We start from the raw sequence: 19,750 nt of genomic DNA, 5'->3' as shown, positions 1-19,750 counted from the left end.
AGCACAAGCAGCAGAAGCTCCATGACACTCCCTCATTTCAGCAGTTCACAAGTCCTTGTGTTCTTAGTCGACTGGGTCTGCATAAGTCTTTCAAATCTCGGGGTTCTTAGTGTATCAGTTTTTACAGTTATGTCCATAAGGACAATTCACCCTGATTTCAGCAGTTTCCCTCAGTGTGGATGGGTAAACAACTCCGGAGGAGGAGTCAGGTGTTTTAAATACCATCTGCCTCTTGCCTGTCAGATCTCAGCCATCCCTTAAATAGGAAGGAAAAGTTTTCTTCTTTTCCTTCCAAGTTTCTGTAGCCTGTTTATACATTATTTCTTCCCCTATTGTACAACTCTATTTACTGGGCAAGACTTGATGCAGAAGAGCCAGAAGTAGTGCTTATATATGTGCAGGTTATGAGTTAGAAACTGTCTCTTATTTTTAAATATCAAAAAACATTCATGGTAAATAATTCTCTTTATACTTATTGGTTTTCTTTCCTAATGTGTGGTATAAGAATTTTTAACTAGAAACAAGGGGACCTGATTAGGAGTTGTCCTGGTTCTGCCATTTAGTGTCTGTTCCTGGGAAAATCTTTTAAGTGCACTGAGACCCAACTTTTTCCTCTGTAAAATGAGGATAGTAGGTGAGATTTCTAAGTTGTTCCTATGAAAAAACAAATTCTGTGGAAACTTTTCTGACAACTGCCCCACTCCAGCACTATCTTATTCTTCTCTTGTTGTATCTCCACTATACCCTGCTTATTTCTAGAGTTTTTAACTTTTCTGACAACTGCCCCACTCCAGCACTATCTTATTCTTCTCTTGTTGTATCTCCACTATACCCTGCTTATTTCTAGAGTTTTATAAAAGAATTTATGTACTTTCTTATATTAAATTATGATTTCTCTAATTTGTCCTGTACTTCTTTCTTATGTGGATTCAACAAGCATTTACTGCCTGCTGTACACTTGGCACTGTGGGGGGAATGCAAGGAGGAAAGCTATTTATATTTCTCTCTTTTTTTGAAAGGAGCATTTTTAAAATTAATTTATGGCTGCGTTGGGTCTTCGTTGCTGCACATGGGCTTTCTTTAGTTGCGTCGAGTGGGGGCTTGTCATTGCGGTGGCTTCTCTTGTTCCGAGCACGGGCTCTAGGTGCGCTGGCTTCAGTAGTTGTGGCTCGCAGACTTAGTTGCTCTGCGGCATGCGGGATCTTCCCGGATCAGGGCTCGAACCTGTGTCCCCTGCAGTGGCAGGCAGACTTCCAACCACTGGGCCACCAGGGAAGCCCTATTTATATTTCTTGCTTTTAGAGTATTTATAATTTAATTGGAGAGATAATTAGCTGCAGTGTAAGCAAGGCTCTGTATTGTTACTCATCTTGTTTCTTTTTTCTGCATATTGACCTTTTTTTTTGTCTTCTGTGACTGCTGACACTTTAGATGCTTATCACTAGCAACTTGTTTCTATTTACTTGAACCATTTTCTTCTTTTTCCCCTGGAAACTGCATTCATATTGAACATCATTTATATGCAAAACACTCTTCTAGGTTCTGTAGAAGATAACAAAGATGAGTAAGATATGATAACTACAAAAGAGTTTATAATCCAGTAGGGCAGGTGGAACAGCTACACAATCAGAATTCAAATCGTAAGAGAGAGAGGCAGTGATCATTTCTAGTTGTAGGGATCTAGGAGTGCTTAATGAAAGAAGCTGAATTTCACCTAGATCTTTCAGGCTGTGTAGGATTTTGGTAGTCAGAGTTGGGATGGGCAAGACTTTCCAGCTCAATGGTATTAGCAAAAATACTGGAGTAAGACATTTGAATAATAATGAATCAAACATTCTGGAATTTTGTGTATGTATACATGTGGATGAGTAGTAGAAGAAATTATTAAAAGATAAGGTGAGTCTTGACTAAGATCCTTGAATGGCATACTATGGGAATTTTCGTTTTTTGGTAGGGTTTGTTTAAAGCAGAAGAGAGTGCCATGATAAACTATACTTTCAAGGAATATTTGGTCACTCTATGCTTAGTGGACTGGTGGGGAGGAGAGAAACTCTAGGTAGGAAGATCACTTTTTTTCAAAAGGTAATGAATCAATGGTGGTGGTAGCTATGGAAAGCGAAAGGAAGATAGACATATTTTAATGGAAAAATAGACTGAACTGAGCAGGTGACTTAATGTTACGGGGAAATGGAAGAAGGAAGTATTATAAAGGTTTTTGAGAATTTTTTGAATTTTAATGTTAGGATTTTGTGCCATTAACATAAAGAGAGAATTAAAAGGAGAGCTTGAGCCTTAGTTATATGATAAAGATGATGATTTTGGTGTTAAATATTTCTTAAGGAGATGAAGGCGTGGAACTTGGTGGAAGGGTTGGGTTGAGAGATTAGTTTGGGGATTTATTTGCCTAAAGTTATAGTTTAAATCATAGGATTGCATTTTTAGAGGAAATAGAAAGAAGAGAGGAAGCATGCCTAGGGTATACCCTAGGGGAATGTGCAGGTTTGGGATGATAAATTGTGAGTTATTGAGTAGTCATGTAGGATAGTGCAGTTTCACTGCAACTTAGGGAGAATTTTGAGTTGGAGGTCAATAATGTCTGTTGCACTAAGGACTGAGAAAAAAGGGCTGAGAAAACATTGGATTTGGTGGTCTTGATTAGCTTTGTTGGGGGAGGAGGTGTGATAAGTGTCTTCTTTCCCCATCCACTGTATGTGCAGTCCTTTCTCTTTTTATTGTATCCTTCATCTTTTTCTTTCCGTTGATATTCTTATTTTTGTAATTTACTTTCCCTTCTGCCTACCCACTTCAGTTCTGTATCACTTCTCTTATTCTCCTGCTTCCTGCTTGTTCTCAGATCTGTTTCCAGCTATACTTATTCGTGGATCGGGAAGGATAATAGAGGAGGATATCAGTGTTGTTGCTAGACCGATCAGTTTCATGGACTGCATTATTGCAGCGTGAATTATGGCACATATAACAAAGCGAGTAAAACTGTGATCACATGAAGCCTGTTTGAGGTTGGGCTACACGAATGTATTGCAGCTGAAAGCTTTAGCATGAAATTCTACCAACATTTCTTAAGAACTGCCAGTGTGGATTTTTATGACACTTACATTAAACAAAAGAAAAAAATCTGAGGACTTCCCTGGTGGTCCAGTGGCTAAGACTGCGCTCCCAACACAGGGGGCCCGGGTTCAATCCCTGGTCAGGAACTAGATCCCTCATGCCACAACTAAGAGTTCACATGCAAGTAAAGATCCCGCATATCACAGCTGAAGATCCCACATGACACAAGGAAGATCTCTCATGAGGCAACGAAGAGCCTGTGTGCTGCAACTAAATACCCGGGCGGCCAAATAAATAAATAAATAAAAAGAAATGTTTAAAAAAACCTAATGAGCCTGTATGAATATCCCTCTTTATAGCAAAATCTGTGGTTTAATAAGTCTTAATATTGTGTGGGATTTCTATCTTTCTCTTAAAAACGATTAAATCTAACAAATGTATATATGTATACATACTCATATGTATACATATATAATTGTGTTATATTTTCTTTCTTTCTTTTGTTCTTCTCTTTTTAAATTATAACCTTGAGGTAATGTATGTAAAGTGAGGCAGAAATGCATTTGAATAGTTGTAAATGAAGAGAGGACTTGGGAAAAAGTAAGATTATTTGTGTGTGTTTGTTAGTTTCTAGTATATTAATTCAGTGTTTTATTTTGAAGTGTTTTTTACTCATCTCTTTCCTTCTAATATGGCTTAAGTGATTCTAATTCTTTCTTAAAAAATATTTGTCTGAAAATAATTATCAGTTCTTTCAGGGAGAAGATTTAGGCTAACAACTTATTTACACATGTAATACATAAATATGTATCCCTTTCTGTTGCAGAAATTTTAAATAATTTAAAAGTACATGAAATAAAAACCAAGAGCTCCCTTTGTTCCTTAGGTGTTTGTGTCTGTCCTTCCAGACCTTTTGCTATGCATTTACGTATATACATATATACACTCACAGAAAAGAATATTCAGTTTATTTTTTTAAAACCTAAATATCCTATATGCATTTTTCTGTAACTTGTACTTTTTAACTTAACAGTGTGTCTTGGAGCTCTGTCCATTAGTGTTAAATTTATATACACATGTACAGTATGTGTCTGTGTGTATGTTTTTCTTTTAATTAACTACGTTTTGCATTTATAAATTTATATAAAGTATAGATTTCAGTAAGTTTTTAATTTTAGAATAGTTTTAGATTTACAGAAAAGTTGGGAACTTTGTACAGAGTTCCCATATATGCTATACTCACTTTCTCCTATTGTTAAAAATCTTAAATTTGTATAGTATATTTGCCACACTTAATGAACCAGTATTGATATATTATCATTAACTAAAGTCCATATTTTATTCACATTTCCTTAGTTTTTACCTAATTTCCCTTTTCCGTTCTAGGATCCTATTGAGGATAACACATTTTTAATTAATTAATTTTTGCTCTGTAGAGTTTTGTTTTTTAATTTAATTTAATTTTTTTCAGTTATACATACACATGTATCTATTCTTTTTCAAATTCTTTTCCCATTTAGGTTATTACAGAGTACTGAGCAGAGTTCCCTGTGCTATACAGTAGGTCCTTGTTGGTTATTTATTCTAAATATAGCAGTGTGTACGTGTCAATGTCAAATTCCCAGTCTTTCCCCTTCCCCCACCCTCCCTCACTGGTAACCATAAGTTCCTTCTCTAAGTCTATGAGTCTGTTTCTGTTTTGTAAATAAGTTCATTTGTATCATGTTTTTAGATTCCGAATATAAGCAGTGTCATGCGATATTTGTCTTTCTCTGTCTGACTTACTTCACTTAGCATGATAATCTCCAGGTCCACCCGTGTTGCTGCAAATGGCATTAATTCATTCTTTTTAATGGCTGAGTAATATTCCATAGTATATATGTACCACATCTTCTTTATCCATTCATCTATTGATGGACATTTAGTTTGCTTCCATGACTTGGCTATTGTAAACAGCGCTGCAGTGAACATTGGGGTCCATGAGGATACCACATTATATTTAGTCATCATGTCTGTTTAGGCTCTTCTTGGCTATGGTAGTTTCTTAGAATTTTCTTGCTTTAGATGACCTTGACAGTTTGAGGAATACTAATCAGGTATTTTGTAAAATGTCTCTCAATTGGGATTTGTCTAATGTTTTTCTCATGATTAGACTGGGGTTATGGGTATTTGGGAGGAAGACCATGGCTTTGTAAATTTTTTAAATAAAATTTAATTAAAAGAATAAAATAATACTGAAAGGTTTATAGTGAAAAAGGGCCATAACACTCTCCATTCCTGTCTCCAGCCCCCTGTCCAGCTGTAACTCTTTTTTAAAAAAAAATATATTTATTTATTTATTTTTGGCTGCATTGGGTCTTTGTTGCTGTGCGTGGGCTTTCTCTGGTTGCGGTGAGCGGTGGCTGCTCTTCTTTGTGGTGCACAGGCTTTTCATTGCCGTGGCTTCTCTTATTGCGGAGCATGGCCTCTAGGCGCACGGGCTTCAGTAGTTGTGGCACGTGGGCTCAGTAGTTGACTTGTGGGCTCTAGAGCTCTGGCTCAGTAGTTGTGGTGCATGGGCTTAGTTGCTCCATGGCATGTGGGATCTTCCCGTACCAGGGCTTGAACCCGTGTCTCCAGCACTGGCAGGAGGATTCTTTTTTTTTTTTTTTTTTTTTTTTTTGCGGTACTTGGGCCTCTCACTGTTGTGGCCTCTCCCATTGCGGAGCACGGGCTCCGGACACGCAGGCCCAGCGTCCATGGCTTATGGGCCCAGCCGCTCCGCGGCATGTGGGATCTTCCCGGACCGGGGCACGAACCCGTGTCCCCTGCATCGGCAGGCGGACTCCCAACTACTGCGCCACCAGGGAAGCCCTGGCAGGAGGATTCTTAACCAGTGCACCACCAGGGAAGCCCTGTAACTCTTTTTTAAAAAATTTATTTTATTGAAGTATAGTTGATTTACAATGTTGTGTTAATTTCTGCTGTACAGCTAAGTGATTCAGGTATACATAAATATATATATATACATATATATATTATTTTTCACATTCTTTTCCATTATGGTTTTTTACAGGATATTGAATATACTTCCCTGTGCTGTACAGTAGGACCTTGTTGTTTATCCATTCTATTTATAATAATTTGCATCTGCTAATCCAAACTCCCTATCCATCCCTCCCCCGGCTGTAATTCTTAATTCTCATCTCCTTTTAATTCCAAATTTCTAAATAAAATGCTCATTCTGCCTTTTATTTTTGAATCAATCAGTTTTAGACGTATATTGCATTCTTGTTAAAATAAATAAGAATTTAGCACTTTAAAATTTAGCTTCTTTCCTATCTCTGATAACTTCATAAACCTTAGTTGAAGCAATAATCAGGGCTTATTGTGACTTTGCAAATGCTGTTCAGTGCAAATCAGAGATCCTTTTCTCTATGGCTTTCTTGGTTTTCATGTAGCTAAAAATTGCCTCTCTTTTTCATTTACATATATACTTATTGCTTCATTTTCTGTCTTATTCTCTGTTGTGTGATAAGAGGTAATCTGGCAATTCCCCTTTATTCCTGGGGGGCCTTGTTTCTGCATTTCTCCATTCCTGTGTTTCGACCTGAACTGTTAACCCTTTAAGCCAGCTGCACAGCTTTCATACTGATATTTTCTTGTGTTGCTCTCCTGTGCTCTGAGTCCCTTGTTTCCTGGGTCTCATGTCTTCTTCCTTCTTTGTTTACTCCTTTACTTAGCATGCCCTCATGTAACTTCCTCAGAAAGGATGCATGTGTGGTAAAAATTTTGAACTTTTGCTTGTCTGAAAATGTCTTCCATCATGCTTGATTGATAGTTTGTCAGATTTTAGAATTCTAGGTTAAAAAATATTTTCATTACGAATTTTGAAGTTACTGCTGTATTACTTTCTAGCGTCTACTGTTGCATTGACGGAGTCCAGTTCCACACTGTTACCTGATCTTTTATATGCGATCTTTTTTTTTTTTTCCGCTTCTTCTGGAGGCTTTTAAGATCTTTTCTTTATCCCCAGTGTACTGAAATTTCATGAGGGTGTGCCTGGTGTGTTTGGGGCCAGAGGGGCTACAGTGGTGAAGTCCATTCTTTGTACTCATCCCTTGAAGAATCTTCATTCTGGAGACTGATCTTTTATGGGAAATATTTATTTATTTATTTATATTTTTCTTCCTTATGCAATTGGTTTCTTTTTCTGAAATTTCAGTTAATTTGATATTAGATCTCCTGAATAGATCCTTTGTGTTGCCTTATTTTTTTGCTATTTTTCACTTCTTTGTCTTGTTGCTCTGCTTTTTGGAAGATTATCTAAACTTTATCTCTTCCAACCTTTTAATTAAGCCTTCTGTTTTGCTATTGTCTTTTTAATTTTTAAAAGTTCTTGTTTTTTAAATTTCCTGATTCAATTCAGCTTGAGTATTTTAGGGAAGTACAATCAGCTTGTCTTTGCCTTGCCTAGGGTACCTGAGCCTTGAGGCCTGTTCAGTTCCTACAGAAAATGAAAGTTTCAGTGTTTGTCTTAAAGGGTGAGATTGAAATGATCACTTGAATGTTTGGGGTGAGGGTGGGAGAACTGGGAAGTCCAACTCTTTCTTATATAAACTTTTAAACAATTACCCTTGTTTTAAGATCCCTGTATGTGCGTATGTGTGTGTGTATACATACATATACAGATGTATACACATAAATGTGTGTATATGTGTGTGTGTTTATATATATACACACAGTATACATATATATGTCAGATTTGGGATCCTTTTATAGATTTACATTTACATATATTAACTTGCAGTTTTCGTCTAACGTATCATGAACATTTCCCCCATAATGTTAACTGTTATTTAAACATGATTTTTAATGGCTTCATAATTTTCCATTTCTGAATATAACCACATTTATCTAACCAATCTCCATTATTAAACATTTGTTATTTACAGTTTCTCACTGTTAAAAATAATGTGGGATGAAGACCCTTGTATGTGTATTTTTGTGCAGGCTTGGTTTTCTTTTTATTAATCTTAGTTGTGGAATTGTGGGATCAAAGGAATGATGAGTTTTAATATTTTTGCAACATATTGTTAAATTGCTCTCCAGTAAAGACTATTAGTTTATGCTGATCACTGTGTAGAAGTGCCTATTTCGCTTCACCTTTGCCAAGCAGCACTGGTTACTGTTATTTTTAAGAAAATTGGTCTTTTAAAAAATTTTGTGTCCATGTAAGATGATGGATATTCACTAAACTTACTGTGGTAATCAGTTCGTCCTGTATGTAAGTCAGATCATTATGCTGTATACACGTTAAGCTTATTCAGTGCTGTTTGTCAGTGATATCTCAATAAAAATGGTCAATTTGATAGGTGAAGAAATGATTTCATGTTATTTTAATTGAGCTTTTCTTCATGTTTGACATTAGCATTCTTTGAAATTTGCTTGTTTTGTGTCCTTTGTATCTTTTCCTATTTTCTTTTTAAAATTTTATTTTTCTATTTTTAATTTTTCTTTTTTTTTGGTGGTAAATTGTGAAAGTTCTTTATATAAAAAGAACTCTGCATAAAAAAGAAATCAGCCCACTGTCTTTTGGGGAAAATTATTTGTCTTTATTGAGACTTACCCAGAAAAATTTTGGATCCCTACTGTTATTGGAGGAATAGCTTTATTAAATCTTAGAACTGTTTGTCAGAAATGACCATGTCAGTTAGAAAAGGGATATACATTTGAAGAACTACTACTGAAAGACTTTCAGGACTAAGAATTCCCTTCCTTGCCATGGAAAAGAAGGAAGGATTAACAAAGATCAACCTGGAGCACCTTATTGGAGAGAAAGTCATGATGTACTGTAGAAAATAACAGTAATTTCTCACTTTTATTACAGGACTCGTTTCATGCATTGAACAAGCATTTATTGAGGGAGAGCCTTCTCTACCCTCAAGGAATGTACACTGGTGGGGTTAGGAATAATGCTAAGAAGAAAGATATGTTTGTAACTAACTAGAATACGGTGTGATATAGAGAACCTGCTTGCTGTATTATAGCACAATGGACCTGGTCTAGTTTCTTAGCACAGAACAAATGAGAATGAGCCTATCAGTGACTGCCAGAAGTTAGAGCTGTCACGTCTTTTACCTGAAGTGATAAGAGACAGGTGAGACAATAAAAATGAAATGATTCTCAGCTGCTATTTAGTTTTGAACAGTTAATTTTTTCTTCTGTTTTTGAGGTCAATATGAGGATGACAGTGAGAGTTAAAATTTTTGTCAAAATGAAAAGAGTAAATTATATTTCTTATATTTTTGAAAGCAGGGATGTATGTAGTACATTTTTTAAAGTAATTAGAACTGTTAAAAAATGGGTGGCAATCTTCTGTTATCTGGAAATCTGTGAATTAATTCTGAAGATTCCAGATGAATGGTTTGTTGATGTATTATTTGATCAGTCTCTTAAAAGTATTTACAAAACTTTTTATGTTTTGCTTTCTTACTGGAGCAGTTCATATAATACTTGTGTGTGTGTGTTTTTCATCCCTACATTATTATAATGACATTAATACTTGTGGAGACAAGTGAATTTTATTATAATCAGACGAAAACATTTATTTTGTTATTTAAGAACTGGTTTCCAAAGTGGTACTTATAATAAAAATCAACTGATACCTTGTCGATTTTAACATTCTTTAGTGCAGCACTATTACTCATTTTTATCTCATACACGTAAATGCTCAATAGAAATGTATTGGGTGAGTGAAATACATGTTACATTGATGCATATGTGGCATATACTGCTAAATCATAAGTTGACCATATGTTTGAAAATCCCATTTATATTTTGTTTGAAATTATTTTCATCAGCTTTCTTTTTTATATCTTAACTTCTACGTATAAGGCATGTCTTTAGCCCATGTGTGTTTTTCCACATATATAATTTAAAGTATGTTCTGAGTTGATAATGACTTATTTATTCCTTCTCTTTCCCTCCATTCTTAGATTCCTTTTGCATCTTTAAATTCAAATCATATCATGGGTCTCTTAGCATCTGTGTTCCGTCTGTCCCCTATCCCCCTTTGTATTTTCAAATAAAAAGTGTCCTTATGTTAAATTGGGCTTTTCAAAACAGATAATTTGTTGTTCTTATGGTGGAATAATTCTCACTTTTATTCTAAGAATTGTGATGGGAAGATGAGCTAGAAATTCTTTCCAAGCCTTAGATTAAATCATGAAGGATAAAACTGTACAAATTCATGGTCATGAAAAGAAGTAAAAACTAAGAATGACACTTGTTAAAGAACAATGTATAACTGTAAACTTGATGCCAGGGAGTCTTTTCCTTGTGAAAAGACCTCGAAGTGGCTTTTATAAATATGAATGCATGACAGTGTGGTAGCAGCAGACTTGAGGTTTTATAGACAGTGAGGTTCTGACTTGTTATGGCCCCAACTAGAGAGCATGCGTGCCACAAACTACAGAGCCTATGTGCTCTGGAGCTCCGGTGCCACAACTAGAGAGAGAAAACCCTTCAGGCCACAACTAGAGAGAAACCCACGTGCCGCAACTAAGACCCGACGCAGCCAAAAAATATATAGTCTTTATTTAAAAAAAAGAAAAAGAGAAAGAAATGCTTTTCTACTATGTATATATAGACTGATTTGTTTTTGCTTCCTTTGCTTTGAAGGTTTTGGGTGTAGTATAGGGTAGGAGGTAAATGCAGTTATGTCATCAGTCACTCTTATAGTCTTGACTATGCCACTGTTTTTGTTTCCATAGGTGTTTTTTGTATAATGACTTCACACCTTCAACTTATTTTTACTTGAACTATTTAATACCATACTTGAAGGCATATTTCAAAACCCCTTTTCCTGTATTACAAAACTAATACGCTCCTATTGCAGAAACTTAGAAACTTTTTGCCACTTAAAAGTAATGGCTTACAAAAAGAAATGAAATTGAGTTATTTGTAGTGAAGTGGATGGACCTAGAGTCTGTCCTACAGAGTGAATTAAGTCAGAAAGAGAAAAACAAATACCGTATGCTAACACATACATATGGCATCTAAAAAAAAAAAAGGTTCTGAAGAACCTAGAGGCAGGACAGGAATAAAGACGCAGACAAAGAGAATGGACTTGAGGACACGGGGACGGGGAAGGATAAGCTGGGACGAAGTGAGAGAGTGGCATTGACATATATACACTACCAAATGTAAAATAGATAGCTAGTGGGAAGCAGCCGCATAGCACAGAGATCAGCTCTGTGCTTTGTGACCACCTAGAGGGGTGGGATAGGGAGGGTGGGAGGGAGACGCAAGAGGGAGGGGATATGGGGATATATGTATATGTATAGCTGATTCACTTTGTTATACAGCAGAAACTAACACACCATTGTAAAGCAATTATACTCCAATAAAGATGTTAAAAAAAATAAAAGTAATGGCTTTTAATGATTTGCACTGTTATCTTTCAGTCTGTTTTCTGAATGTGTATATTAATCATAAATTAAAAAAAATTGTGATGTGTAGAGGCAGGAGGTATATATGAGAAATCTCTGTCTTCTGTTCCATTTTGCTGGGAAACTAAAACTACTCTAAAAAATAAAGTCTATAATGTCTATAAATAAGTATATTTATAAATAAAGTCTATAAAAATTGGGTCAAAAAAAAAAAAAATTGGGTCATATTATATTATAGTTTTATTTCCTGAGAAACTAGTTTAATTTTATTCTGAAAAAAACTTGTTTTGTGACTGTGATGGTTTATAGTGTATCATATTCTTTATATATGTCATTAAAATTCTATAGTTATTTTAATCTGTGGGGTTGGAAGTCAGGATCGTGGTTACCCTTAGCAGTGCTGCATAATAAAGACTGGAAGGGGGTACCTGAGATGGGTTCCGGGTGCTGTTCATTTTTGTGAAAATTGAGCTGTATACTTATGTGCTTTTTTCTGTATGTATATTATACTTTAATAAACTTCTAAAAGTTTAATAATTATTGAAATAATACTTTTAGGTTAATAAGATTAATAGGGAAAAGAAATGCTGAGACATTTCAGATTACTATTTTCTTCAGTTGTGGTTAACGATATATAACTAGTTCATTTAAAAATGTGTAGTTACTTAGGCAATATTAACTTATATATGTGTCTGAGCTCCAGCTATTTGTACTGACATTTTATGGCTGGATGACAGCCTATGACATGTTTTCAAGGACTTTAAAACAGCAAAAATTAAGAGTAGTGAGCCAATCTGAAGTGTGAGAACAGCTTAATCTATTCTAGAATTTTAGAATAAGTTGTATATGAACATATGAGGACTTTATCTAGATTTTTCATCTCTGTGTCCCTAACTTTTTCTTATACTCAGCAATGTGTATTTGTTAAGTCAGTGAATCCCTGTTTTAGTTTGCTCAGCCATCAACTGTCCTCTCATCTGCTTTGAGTATTATCACTTTAAAAAAAGCACTTTGTCAGTTTGATAGGTGAAAATACCTTGTTTGAATTTGTGTTTTTTAAATTAATAAGTTTTAAAATGTTTATTAAATACATAGATTTAACTTTTTTGAGAATTATCTAGTTAAGTAGTTTGGAGAGTCGTTCAGTATGGTAGCCCCTAGACTCGTGGCTTTTTTTTTTTTTAATTAATTTAATTTTTGGCTGCTTTGGGCCTTCGTTGCTGCATGCGGGCTTTCTCTAGTTGTAGCGAGCGGGGGCTGCTCTTCATTGTGGTGTGTGGGTTTCTCATTGCGGTGGCTTCTCTTGTTGTGGAGCATGGGCTCTAGGCGAGCGGGCTTCAGTAGTTGTGGCACGTGGGCTCAGTAGTTGTGGCTTGCCAGCTCTAGAGCGCAGGCTCAGTAGTTGTGGCACATGGGCTTAGTTGATCCACGGCATGTGGGATCTTCCTGGACCAGGGCTCGAACCCATGGCTCCTGCATTGGCAGGTGGATTCTTAACCACTGTGCCACCAGGGAAGTCCTCATGTGGCTTTTGAACAGTTAAAGTTGAGCTACTTTGAATTGAAATGTGCCATAAGTGTAAAATATAGACTGGAATTTGAAATCTTATTAGGAAAAAAGGAATGTAAAATATCTCAGTACGTTTTTAGTATTGGTTCCATGTTGAAATGATTTAGATATATTGGCTAAATAAAATATTACTAAAATTAATTTCACTAGTTTTGTTTTGTTTCTAATGTGACTACTAGAAAATTTAAATTTACGTATGTGGTAACCATTATATTTCTGTTTGCAGAGCTGATCAAGACAGTAATCTAAACATTAGGTGACTAGGACCTGAACTTAGGGTAGTATTTATAGAAAGAGAAGTAAGGAGGGATTTTAAGAAATTATGCAATTGGCATATATGTTATATAATCTTGGGTGTTACATTACAGGCTTTTTGCAGTTTTGTGTGTTTCCATCATAGCTTTTTAATCAGTAGTAAGCTTTTTGAAGACAAGGATTTCATCACTATTTTAAAATTCTCCTCTGCATTTCGTCTTTTGTTGGGTGCATAGGAGCTTGATTGAACAACAATAATTAAAAGGACATCGAATAATTTTATACACACAAAGTTTGAATTTTTAGAATGCAGGTCATTGATTCTTAGAGTTCCTATACCCTTTATTTTAATATCATAATATCACCAGTTAGCCATGTCAGTCATATCTTTTTTAAAAGGTGCAAGTATAAGGGAACTAACATCTAGTCTTATATATATATATACCAGGCTCTGGGTAGTCATTTTATATCTTTCTTCATTTAGTCCTTGTAGTAACTCATGAGAAAGATATCAACCATTATTTTACATATTAGAATATTGAGAATGAGTATTTTTTCCAGTGTTATGTTAACCAATCCAGATGTGCGGAGCTTCAAAATTAGCCCCTTTTCCGTTGTAGTTTACTCTCTCGATTAAAGTTAGCCACTTACTTTAAGTGATTTGAAGTTTGTTGAAGTTTGTTGTTGTATTGGACATGAAGTATGTGAAGAATAATCTTTAGAATAAAATGTGTAGTGATAAATTTTGATAGTTTATGATGTATTATGTATTCCAGTGTTCAATATATGAAAGGAAATTTATAAATAACTAAAACCTTAGAGAAAGAAAAAAAAGCATGTTTGTTTTCTTTGTGTGTTGTAATTCTAGAAATTTCACTGTAGTTCATGAAAAAAATAAAATTTTAAAATAGTTTTAAATATTTATTTTGTCTTTTAGATAAAATCAAAGACAAAATTAAAGAAAGGGATAAAGAAAAGGAAAGAGAAAAAAAGAAGCATAAAATAATGAATGAGATCAAGAAAGAAAATGGAGAAGTAAAGATTTTGCTGAAAAGTAAGTTTATATTAAGTGATTTCAGTTGTACTGTGTTACATTGTTCAGTATATATGTATTGGCTTAGTGATTAAAGTAAGAAATGTTATTTGGTGCTGAATTTTGCTGGGAATAAACATTTGTGGTCAGACTATGAAAAGTAAATATAATAGTGAGGTTTTCTAATCTGTGTAGTAATATGTCTTTAGTATATTTATTTAGTGAGTTATTAGAAAGTACTAAAGGTAATTATAAGGTTCCTTAAATTATTTGAAAATAGGTTCTCTAACTCTGTGTTTATATTACTAGTCTTTATCCATATTTAGATAATCTAAAATAAAAGGCTAAAGAAATTTTTAGCATGATAGTTATGGTGGAGGAAGTGATCTTACCAGTATTTGATGATAATCACCATAGCATAGTCTGGGATTTAGAGGGAGCATTTTACTCTGAGCTAAATAAGAAGGTGTTGTTTTACTGTTTGTTTCTTGCATGCTTAAGAATATCCTCTTTTTGTTTCCTGTTTTTTCTCATTACAACTATTTTTAGTTGTTGTTTATACATAGGGGTGGATGGTGAGGTAATAATATAAATCCTGTCAATAAATCTGAACTTTTCCAGAGAGAATTTGTGATAGAAGGATAGTTTTAAATTCACTTAGATAGCAAGGTAAGAAGAATCAGTGGCATTTGGTTGCTAGATAGCTAGCAAATTCATTTGCTGCCTCATCAAGTTAACAATTTGTGGATCAGAACACGTTGACTTTGATTAATTTCATATTGAATTTATGTGTGGATAAGCCTTTCTATCTGCATAAGGGAGAAAAGGCCATAGCACTGTAGGTGCAATGAAATTACTGGTTAATTTATATTATTTAAAGTAAACAGTATTAGATTCTATAATTTCATTTCATTCTTTGTTTCCAGATGTTCTTTGGTGGCACTTTGTCTAAGCTCTATTTTCTACTTGTCAGAACTTTATTTTCTATAAAATTCTTTTGACCTTGAAGAAACATGTCAGAGCTTAAGTTGATGGCTACTTGGTGAATGCTCATGGTCCTTTTCTTCTATTTTTTTGCCAGTGTGTTTTATCTATGTTGTCTAAATAGACTGTAAGCCTTTGAGGCAGGAGTTGAATATAATCACACTAGTGCTCTACAGCAGCTAATGATTAACACTTGAAATGTTTTCTTATTTTTACCCTATTGGTTTAGTCATATAGTCATTTTGTTATCCGTCTGTACAGTGATGTAAATTCCTGTCACTTGGTTGAATGTTAGATACCTAACATACGATTAATGTCAAGTATGTGAACCTAGAAATTACATGTGCAAACAGAATTTTAAATAGCCTGAAAAGTGGAGATTTTCCAGTAATATACAGTGGTAACCTTGACTTTGAAGTAAATGAAAAATTTAAGAGGTATTTTGAACCGAGCTAAACTAAAACCTAGTGATGATAGAGGGGAAAAAAAGAGATAGATTTGGAAATAAATTGGTGACCTCTGGGATGACCATAGGCAAATCAATTTATTGTAAAATGGAGGTAAATAATAATTACTGTCTTACAGGGTTGCAGAGATTAAATGAGGTAAAGTAAGGGGGAAGTGCCAAGTACAGTTGTCTAGCCCTCAGGTATTCAATAAGTAGCTATGAATGTTACTTATAAACACATGAAAGATTAACTCTTGTGATTAAAAACAATGACAAAACTATCTCCCCTCCTAGTGGGTAGTATATAGATAATTAAATGAATAAAAACATGATTAATTTGAGAAATTGTGCCTGTCCCATGGTAAGCACTGAGTAAGTGTAAGCTATTGCTACTATCTGGCAAAAACAATTTGTTCTGCTTGTGTGGCCGGCCATTTCCCAAGTGAGCCTTACGATCAGGGAAAGGCATCCTTTTTTACTGGTGTCCTGGAGCAACAAGAGAATCAGTTAAGTGGGGGCAGTAAGTATCCTATTATTTACTACTTTATGTCCCTTTTTCTTTTATGGCTTTCAACTTTTATTCTCTCCTTAAAATTTTCTCCTTCTGATAATGCTAACAATTGCAAGCTATGGCAGACGCAGGCATTGATTGATTGGTGATGACACTTGAATATCTGACAGTAGATGCTAACTCTCACTCCATGGGACTTCCCTGGTGGCCCAGTGGTTAAGAGTCTGTGCTTCCATTGCAGGGGGCACGGTTTGATCCTAGTCCAGGAACTAAGGTCCCGCATGCTGCGGGGCACGGCCAAAAAAAAAAAAATTTTTTTTTAAAAGGGGGAAAAAAATTAACTAACTGTTACTCCACACCAGTCTTATTTCTTCCACATTTTCATTAAAAACTGCATTATGACTAGAAATATGTACATGATTATATACATGCCATAAATGTTTTATTGATGCAGAAATCTTGTAAATGTTTTTCACTGATAAAATAGGAGTTTGCTTTATTAGAAACAGTTTAAAGGAACAAATAAATTTGAAACATAAGCTTATTTAGCTCATCCTTTTATATCTAATGTCTACCAACTACTTTTTCTGAGTACACTTATGTGTTTCAGCCGTTTTGTTGTTTATTGATAAGGTGTGAGAACATGGATGTTATGATTATAGTATTCTTGAGAGTAAATTTTATCATTATAGCATATCAGCGAAGCTTGCTGACGAGCAGGTAGAAAGGGGATGAAAAGAAGCCAGTGTTCAAGGTTATTGGTAGTGTACTAAAGGTCACAGGTAGGTAATTCATGACAGGAGGAGCGAAGATGTTGCTGTGCCAAAAAAGGAAAGTCATTCCCCAAAGACCAAAGGTTGAAAATAGCTAAGCTAATTACTGCTTTGTTTCTGTGTATGATAATGGAATTATATATATATATATATTACTTCCCATATTAGATATGAAATCATATCCAGTATCTCTGGGCAACCTTTATTTTTCCTTTATTAACACTAAAAATATACTAAGGTTAGGAGTGGAAATTAATTCCAGTGATTTTGTGATTTTTAAAGATTTTTAAAAAATAATTTGCCATTAACAACGCATGCTGTTTTTTTTATCTGTTTGTGTGTGTGGTTTTTTTCTGTCTCCGTATGAGTGCCTCTTTCTTCTGACTGTGTGTGTGTCTCCATTTCTCTCTGTGTCAGATTCTCTTTGGCTATCTGTGCATGTGTGTGTCTACTTGGTGTGTGTGTGTGTATGTGTGTGTTTGAGGTCCACTGTGCATATGTGTGTGGCTCTTTGTGGGGAGGGTCTCCCATTAACCTTATACTTTTATACTTTTTGAGGGTCCATATTACTTAGCAATTCTTTCCGTTATAGGTATTTACCAGGATCCTTTAAAAAAAACACTATAGTTCTGATTTATTGGGCTCCGTTTGAAGAATTACGAATTTAGAGTAAATATGTACTTTAAATACCTTTTAGTATAAGAGAAAAACATTAGTATTCAAAATGATCTTATCTCCTTAAGTATTTAAAAATTTCCTACATATGTATCTGTTGCATTTCATGTATCATTCCAAGACATTAAATGAGTGAGAGATTGTATAAAACTTTTAAAAAAATTACCTAGTAAAGGCTAGTGCCTTGATTTGATTTAAATGTAAAGAATGCATTTTACTTGTACCCACTGAGGGGGGGATCCCCAAGACTACCCCCAGGTTTGATGATTTGCTGGGAGGATTCACAAGACTCAGCATAAATTTGTACTCATGGCTGTGGTTTATTATAGTGGAGTATACAAAGTAAAATTAGTAAGGAGAAAAGGCACATGTGGCAATTTCTGGAGGAAGCTAGGCACAAGCTTCCAAGAGTCCTCTCCTAGTGGAGTCACAAAGGATGCACTTAATTCTTCCAGCAGTGAATTGTGATAAAATATGTGAAATGTTGTCTACCAGGGAAGCTCATTAGAAACTCAATAGTCAGGGTGTCTACTGGGAGCTGGTCACATAGGCACCCCCTGTGTAGCATGTAGCAAAATTCCAGAAGGAAAACAGGTGTTCAATGTAAACCATATTGTTTGCACAAACAGTTCAGGTACAGTGAGCCACTCTTATGAGGGAATGGTAGTAACCTTCCCAAAATACAAGTTCTCAGATACCAGCCAGAGACCACCCTTGCAAGCAGGCCTGAGGGTAGCAGTCTCAGATGTGTTATGTTTAACTCTTTTCTGCACACTGTGCTCACTTTAATTACAGAGTAGTTTGTCATGGAAGTTTAATTACTTGATGCTCAATATAATAGTCTCTTGACTAATTTCTTATTAGTTTGTATTTTCCAGTTTCTATTATACTACTACTGTTTTCATCCATCCTTGTGACTAAGAAATAGACAAACTGTTGTACCTATTTTATTTTAAAGTAACATGACTGGATATTTACTATTTTAACTTTAAAATATGTGTTAGTTGTAAATATAATAGGATATTAAGCTTATATTTTCATTCAAATGAAATTCTGCTTATTTTGGCACACCATTTAATTTGTACAATTTTACATGTATTTCCAGTTTAGTTATTAATTATACCTAAGCCCGTTAAACTTTAAGTCCTGTTTTTTAATACACTACTGTCTTTTTTGCTTGACTCATTTGGATTTTACTTACATATATTGAATATAAACCTCTTTTATCTTTCATTTTGATTAACTCCTTGTTTTTTTTTGTTTTGTTTTGTTTTTTTTGCGGTACGCGGGCCTCTCACTGCTGTGGCCTCTCCCGTTGCGGAGCACAGGCTCCAGACGCGCAGGCTCAGCAGCCATGGCTCACGGGCCCCGCCGCTCCGCGACATGTGGGATCTTCCCGAACCGGGGCACGAACCCGCGTCCCCTGTATCAGCAGGCGGACTCTCAACCACTGTGCCACCAGGGAAGCCCTTAACTTTCTATTATTAATTTTTTCCTAAGATTTTAACCTGAATCTGATGTTTTGATAGTTTATACCTGGGTAGCAAGTATGAATTTGTTAATATATTTTAAAGCTACTTACATGTAGACTCGAGAAAATTAACACTGTATTAAGTGTTGCATTTTATGACTTTGCAAACCTGCATAATCAATAATGTTGACAGATTTTTAGTTTTGCTTTTCATAATGATACCAATTTGGTCTCCATTGCATACTTACGAATTTTTAGAAGAGATAGTTTATTATTAACATTAAACTTTGCTTTTTCAAGAATTGCTATGAACTTGAGAGAATATTTATGGTTGTTGTTTCAGGGTTAGGATTTAGTGATAGTATTCATATGGTGAAAAACTGACTGAATGGGAGACAAGGGAAAAAACCTATGAACTTCAGGTAGTCTGTTGGTGAGAGAAATCTTTGCATTCATGGAGTCATTAAATGTTCATCTGTAGCAGTGTACTAGATGCCAGGAGGGATTTGATGATTGGTAAAAAAAAGTGTTTC

The 19,750-nt window shown here is 35.0% G+C and overlaps 1 protein-coding gene across 1 annotated transcript in view; it reads left to right on the top strand.

Moving 5' to 3' along the window:
• Positions 1-19,750, top strand: part of RSBN1L (round spermatid basic protein 1 like) — a 66,559-nt gene that overhangs the window by 17,417 nt on the left and 29,392 nt on the right. The window contains exon 2 of the mRNA XM_032643658.1: positions 14,260-14,376. Coding sequence (XP_032499549.1) covers positions 14,260-14,376 — 117 coding nt within the window. The remainder of the gene's footprint in view (positions 1-14,259; positions 14,377-19,750) is intronic.

This window comes from Phocoena sinus, chromosome 9 (genome assembly GCF_008692025.1).
Source record: "Phocoena sinus isolate mPhoSin1 chromosome 9, mPhoSin1.pri, whole genome shotgun sequence".
Classification (NCBI taxonomy): domain Eukaryota; kingdom Metazoa; phylum Chordata; class Mammalia; order Artiodactyla; family Phocoenidae; genus Phocoena; species Phocoena sinus.
This window is presented reverse-complemented; position numbering and strand designations above follow the sequence as displayed.